This window comes from Acomys russatus, chromosome 28 (genome assembly GCF_903995435.1).
Source record: "Acomys russatus chromosome 28, mAcoRus1.1, whole genome shotgun sequence".
Classification (NCBI taxonomy): domain Eukaryota; kingdom Metazoa; phylum Chordata; class Mammalia; order Rodentia; family Muridae; genus Acomys; species Acomys russatus.
The window spans coordinates 21976691-21984057 of NC_067164.1; the positions used below are offsets into that span (position 1 = coordinate 21976691).

The 7367-nt window shown below is 42.7% G+C and overlaps 1 protein-coding gene across 1 annotated transcript in view; it reads right to left on the reverse strand.

Moving 5' to 3' along the window:
- Prkg2 (protein kinase cGMP-dependent 2) overlaps positions 1 to 6945 on the reverse strand; it is an 89904-nt gene extending 82959 nt beyond the window's left edge. The window contains exon 1 of the mRNA XM_051170814.1: positions 6473 to 6945. Within this exon, the coding sequence (XP_051026771.1) occupies positions 6473 to 6933 (461 nt within the window). The 5' untranslated portion in view covers positions 6934 to 6945. The remainder of the gene's footprint in view (positions 1 to 6472) is intronic.
- Positions 6946 to 7367: the final 422 nt, after the last annotated feature.

A 7367-nucleotide genomic window follows, 5' to 3' on the forward strand; every position in this document is an offset into this window, starting at 1 on the left:
AGTGTTTGCCCAGATAGTGACATTAAGCTAGCACTATTTCAAGCATTCGCATCAACTTTTTAACTACCAAACTTGAGAGGTAAAAGTCTATAGTTCACTCTGAAAGTTTCCAATTGTCTATCAAAAGCTCACGGGGTGGGGGGCAAGGAGGGAGAGGGTGGGAGGGCTGGATTAGGGATAGAGGAGGGAGGGGGCTGGGATCAGGCTATAAAGTGATTAAATAAATTAAACAAACAAACAAACAACAACAACAAACCCCTCTCAGATAGCAATGTGTAAGTCAATAACTCAGCCCCTTCTCCCATCCCCCACAACTTCCTGGTACTGCAAACTTATTTCAGAGAAGCCCTTGCTGGCAGTGGAATTTTTCATAGAGAAACAACAAAAGCAGAGAGGCATTTTTTTTTTTTATGGTGTTTTATTTGTCTGTTTTTTGCTAATTAGAGCATTTAAATGATCTATTTGTTATTCTTTGATAGTTAGTTTCCTACAAGGCTTTTCAATCAAGATATGAGAAGTCTTATCTTAATTCTAGTTTTGGAAAAAGCATGTAGAACAGAGGTGAAGAGTTGTTTCTGGGTCTTTAAATTCCCATCCAGAAATGAAGAACTTTGCAGCCTTAAATGAGTGATGTAATGGCTCCATGTCCCAGTTTTCTCATATGTGAAGTGGTTTGTGAGGATCCACAGGGATGTTGTAAGCATTACAAGTCTCCACATCTATGCGGCACTTAGACTGGTGACTAGCACACAGTTGCTGGTGTGTGTGTGTGTGTGTGTGTGTGTGTGTGTGTGTGTGTGTGTGTGTAATACACGTGTGTGAAGGATCAGACTTCACCCTAGCACACATTTACTAACATGTCAGCGTTTTTTCTTTCCACAGGAACTTCCTGTTGAGTAACAGCGTGTCTCTCGGAATGCACACTTACCGCTAAGAACCCCTTGGGAAAGGAAGCACAAATACTAGTGCAGCACACTCTTCCTCACTCCTTTCCCACATTCTGCTTCAGCGTGTGACTCACCAACGCTTCCCCGTTTTACCTATTCAGCTCCAGGGGTGGGAGTGACAAACAAAACTAATTGTCCCTCCTAAAACTGGAGTCAACATCTGAAGTCTACCGGCAAGTCCTTTGTTCTATCTTTCCTTTTCACAGAGGAACAATAGTTTCAAATGATAGTTGAAGGTTCTTAGCAAAACGGCACCCATACCAGCCACTTAGCAGATGTCTCTGACAAATCTGCCTGGGTTCCAGCAGATACTCAGCATGAGCTTGTAATTTTGCTCTGCCAGAGCCGGAGTTTGCAAAACAACATCTACAGAAACAGAAAGTTTAATTTCAGTATTGGGTCTGACCTTCGGATGCATGGCCTGGCTACCTTGGTGCTCCTGGCAAGTCAGGCATGGACAGAAATCCTGAGCATTCTCGGGTTCGGCCTTGAGAAACATGGGATTCATTCAAAGAGTCATATGTGAACTGCTATGTGGAACACGGCTTGGGACAAATCCACTCTTCACACCTTTTACCCATAACCCTCTCTTGGGATACAGCTCATGCTAAGCATGAGTGCGATGCACAGGCCCTACTCAGATCCACATGGAAGAAGGAGGAGGCACCACTGTTACTAACTAATAAAGTATGTTATCATAAAGCCCCTTGGGGCCTGAAATGCGAGACTGTGGTCTCTGTGTGCCAGTAGATCCACAATGTCAGAGGTTCTCCAAGTCAAGTCTTAGATTCCAGTCTGAGTTCACCACCTTCTCTGGTATATGTGTGTGTGTGTGTGTTTCCATACTCTTCCCAGACAAGAGCAGCAGGAAATGATTCCTAATGTTCCTCTATCTCCCGGGTCTTCTGATAGTCGCCTACATTATATAGAAATCAGAGACCAAGACACTTAATAGAATGTAGTAAGCCTCACATGGGTTAGGCTACTCCAATAAACCTAGGTGCCTATAATAGAAGCAGACGGCATGCCGACTCAGCTGTCTGCTTTTGAAGATCTAAACTGGTCCGTGGGCTCAATGCCAAGTAACTACAAAGCGCTGTGCACGTCCAGAGCCGCTTCACAGCAACTCTGCTTTGCGCCCACCTCAGTCTGTCAGGAACATTCACATTTCCTGTGGCTTTGTCTAAAACTGCTCTTTCTTTGTTTGTACATGCTTCCAAAGCCCACAGAGATCACACTTTCATCACTGGCACTGAGAGGTACAATGAACTCATATTCTAGAATGGCCACAACCAATTCTATTCAGACACCTATAGGTATATGATTATATGTAACTGATGTTGAAAATTAATTCCCTTATAGGCAGTATCCATATTTCAAGCACGCAAGGGCCACATTTGACCAATGGCTGCCACACTGGACAGCACAAGCTACAGAGCCTTTTAGTCATTACACAAATTTCTACTAGACATCACTGAAATACTGCAGAGCCTAATCCTTAAGAACAAGCCTTGACCTGTAGAAAAGAAAAATGTCTAGATCTTTATGGTCCCCTGCCACATCATTACAAATGCCCCTGCTTCGAGCACAGAGGTGCAATTGTGCAGGTTGGCTATTCCAACTCTAAAAGTACATTTGGTGGGTCCAGGACAGCAAAGCTGGCATGAGCAGAGGCTGCCTGGAAATCAATGACATTCACTCTTCAGTAAACTGTATATCTGAGCAGAGGTCTCAAAGGTCACAGGCTTGGGTGTTGCGAGTGACAGTTCCTTGCGGATCATCGAAACTGAACTTGAAGTTCTTAACTTGTCATCCTTTATGCTCTGATTTTTCTTCACAATGGGTCATAGGTCCCTAAGACTATTGATTTTAAGAGAGCTGTGAACCTCTGTTAACAAAGGTATTCTTTTAAGAGAATATGTTACAATGATATTCAATGGCTTTCTGAACAAGCATGGAGAGCAAAAGTTACCCAAAATGTATCTGATATATATATATATATATATATATATATATATATATATATATATATATTAGGTATAAATTTAGATTTCAATTCATCCAGGAAATATTACAGAAGCTCAATGAATAAATTATGAGAACCTAGGAATGAACGGAACAGCCACTTAAACTCAATGCATTCTTACATCTCTAGCAGGAGCTGCTTGGAAAGTGGCCAAATCGATGGGCTGTGTATATCAGGCCTTGTTAGTGACTAACACCCCATAGAATATTGTCTCTTATGGAACTTTCTTCACAAATTGCATACAAGACATTGAAGACTTGCTTGGGTTTTTTTTTTCCAAAACTAGAAGTGTTTAGGAATGGAGAAATGAATTGTTCATGGTGAATACTTCTTAAACTCTGAAAAATTACATCTGTGACTTGATTGACTTTGCTGTGCTCGACCAGCTATTTTGGACTCAAGGAGAAATGTGTTTGTACATGTATCAAGTGAAATTGAAGCATAAGCCAATCAATGAAGGGTGATGGGTTCATATTCTACTTAAGTATTTCACCGATGACCTTGAGGCTCTGTGGAAGCATATAAGAATTATTAGGGCATGAGTTACCTCCTGCTTTCCTTAGGACTAATCATTAATAAGATCAATTTATCTTTTGATCTCCAGTACTACAAAAAAATATAGATTAGTCCCTTTTTTTATCCTGACCAACACCTACACTTATGCCCACCCAGCTTGCCACTGGGTTAAGAGGAATCATGGTTAATTCATACTCAGAGGCTCACTGCCTTTCCTGCCATCCCCTCACTATACACAGGAGAAAAATCATTGGAGTTTAGCTTAGAAATTCTAAGTGTATATATATAACAATATTCTTTGCCATGTAATAACTAAGGTAGCCAAGCAATTCAAAGGAATATGTTTGTCTCGTATTACTCAGTTCTATGAGAGTAATGCTGTGACTCAAGTTGAGTGCAGGTCTTCGGGAAAAAAAGCAAATAACCAAATCCTTGGTTTCAGGAGGAGAAACATAGTGACTTATGTAAAGAGAAAGGCAAAGTTAGCTCTAAGTTTTCTCATATACTATCCCATATATAACACCAGATTTACTTTGAGAGTTGGGGATGGCAGTAAATAATCTACTATGTAGGCCCACATATATGTGTCTGAGTATAATAATATGATGTATAGAATATAACTATACATCTATATCAAAACACATAGTCTATCAAAAAGAATGGTGGGTAATATACAAGTTCCAGAAATTAGGCATATGCTTATAACCACTATAATTTATAAATCCATGCCACTAAAATAATTATTATTTTGAAAGGAATAAACAGATCAGACCGTTCTAAACCAACTCAGAATAAATCTTTGGGTGCCACAAACCCTCCTAACGCCTAATATTAATTGGATTTATTTAACCTACCAAATTTTATGATTAATAACCCAGCATGACTCTACTCCTTTCAAGTGTTTATTGATCATCCACTGTTCCAACTGCTGTCAACAAACTGAAGGATTAAACATCCCCTCATAGTTTTGTTGTCAAGATTAGTCAGCTATTTGTTCAAGTTGGATGTTTTTGTCTTGATTTATGTTACTTGTGCCTGTGAGTAAATTAACATTTGATTTAATTTCACAGATCTTGCACAGAGATGCAGGCTCAACCAAGACGTTATCAAGGCAAAGTCCTCCTGTCAATTAACAAACACTCATTGAAAGACCACACAGAAAGGAGACAGTAACTTACCTTTCTAATCAAGCTCTCCTGATCAGGAAATCAAACGTTAGTCAGGACTGTACTTATATATACACACTGACAGACACATAGGAAGAAGGTAGTGGTGTAATTCTACATTTTCTTTCAAAACCTCAAAATTTGTCCCCACATAAATACATGATAAAAAAAAAAAAAACATAGAAGCCCTGAATTCCCAATACACTGGGCGCATGTGTTGAAATATCACACTCTCATGTACATGTACACACTTAGTGCATGTTGATTTAAAACATTCAAAAGGAAAAGAGTCTGATCTAATAAATCAACTCTAACTTTTAATTTGTTCCCTTTGCCTAAAATGGTCTTTTCACCTAATTTATGCCCAATTTTTGTCCTTTGTGTCTCAGCTAAATGTCACCTCATCCATCAGCCAGGTCTTCGTGACAATTTCATTTCTTTCACCTTTTCTCCCCAACTCCTCTGACATCGCCTACCACATTGCTCCTATTCTCTGTTTTCCCAATTAACAAGCAGTCCTCATTTGTCTGTCTGTGTGAGCAACCTCTCCCCTCAAGACAGAGAGAGCTGTGTCTGTTTAAATTTAAGCAGCCAGCATGGCGCCTGGCAGGGGCAGCACTCAGCACTGGACTATGCGGTGAATGAATGAAGTATTCCTCCTCCTCTGAGTCTCCATCGTGGTCCTTTCGCAGGACTCTCTGCAAGACCGGCAGCTAGGAAGCGGCTTTGCTGTACCTGTCCAACTCGGCTGTGCTTTGTGTGTATCGTTAAATCGGCTTCCTTAGAAAGAGAAGTGCTAGTATGCAGATATAAGTGAGTATATACCATTTGATTCTTTCTGCTTCTGGGTTAACTCACTCATTATGATCATTTCTAGCTCAATCCATTTATCCACAAATTTCGGGAATTCCTTGTTTTTAATAGCTGAGTAGTATTCCATAGTGTATATGTACCACAGTTTCTTTATCCACTCTTCTACTGAGGGACACTTAGGCTGTTTCCATGTTCTGGCTATTATGAATAAGCATGGGAGAATAGCAAAGTAGAAGGATCCAGAGGGTCCTAGAAACCTACAAGTAGAACATTATGATAGGCAGAGTTGGGCCCAGGGGTCCCACTCAAACTAAGGCACCAGCCAAGGACAATACAGGCGGTAAACTTTAAACCCCTACCCAGATCTAGCAAATGGTCAGAACATTCTCCACAGTTGAGTGGAGAGTGGGATATGACTTTCTCACGTACTCTAATGCCTCACATTTGACCATGTCCTCTGGAGGGGGAGACCTGGTGGCACTCAGAGGAAGGACAGCAGGTTGCCAAGAAGAGACTTGATACCCTATGAGCATATACAGGGGGAGGTAATCCCCCTCAGGAACAGTCATAGAGGAGGGGAATAATGGGAAAATGGGAGGGAGGGAAGAATGGGAGGATACAAGGGATGGGGTAAGCATTGAGATGTAACAAGAATAAATTAATTAAAAAATTAATTATAAAAAAGAGGAAAGAGAAGTGCACACTCCCTAAATGACCATCAAGCCTCTGGGAGTGTCAAGAGAACAGAGATGGCATCTACCAAATTCGACCCCTCAGTTGCACCTGTCTCAGAATCTAAACCCCGCCTCCCTTAGCCTCCAGGTAAAGTGCAATTCCAGATCTGAAGAAAAAAGCTGCCCAATAAGAGATAGGGTCTCCACAGACCTCTCCAGACACACCGGAGGTTTCTGTGCCCTTGGCCGTTCAGGGAGCTTCATGGACTCCTCCCCGGTCTTTCTAACCGTGAAGGCCACTTGAATGAACCGAGCACCGAAACTTCTTACCTGGAATCCTTCCTGACTCTTGCTTTCTCAAAGGAAAACTCGGGGGGTTTGTTGAGGTCGTAGGTTCGGGTGGTTGGCTCTGCAGACACTCCAGCCTTCGCCCCCCTCCTGCTGTGGAGAGAGACCAAGCCTGAGGTCCTGCGGTGAACATCCAGGGGCACTTTGTCGGGTGAGGCCTGCAGCGGATTTCCCCCCTGCACGTGTATCACATCCTGCAGCTTGTTCAGCTGGATGCACTTGCTCTGAAGCTCCTCCGTGAGCTCGGCGATGGCCACAGTCTGCTTGGCCAGCTGCTCGCGCAGCTCCTTCAGGTGGTACTCCTGTTCCTGAAGCTGAACATCTTTCCTCCTCAGCTCCCGCTCCAGCTCTGCCACCTTGCTCCGCAGGGCTTCGTTGCTGATGTTCCCCGACTGGCCATCTGGATGCTTAGAATGCTTGGGTTTCACTGAACCATTGCCCATGGTGCTCGGGAACCTAAGGGAGGGCACAGAGTTGGCAGTGAGCAAGTGGAGTTCCGCTTTCTAGCATCCCCTCTCCCTTTCCAGTCGGCTTCAACAGATGCATGGCAGTCATCATCCTTTGATGAGCAATGAACTCCTCCATTCTTACAAAGGAAACTAATGACAAGGGTTCTTTTATCCCTCTGTAGAAAGTGGTTGATACTGAGGTTTGTTCTTTCCCCCATCCTTTCAGCAGTATAAGCATCACACCTGAGCATTTCCTAAAACCGGCCCCAGTCTCCTGCTGTCCTCTCCGGTGGTCCTCTCTGGACAGCTGGCAAAAGCATCCCAACAGGACTGCCATTTGGATGCCAGCATGGCAGAGATTGGATGCAAAGGAGCAACCACAGCGACAGAGGCTTGAAAAAAATGTCACAATTCCCACCACTCCCACT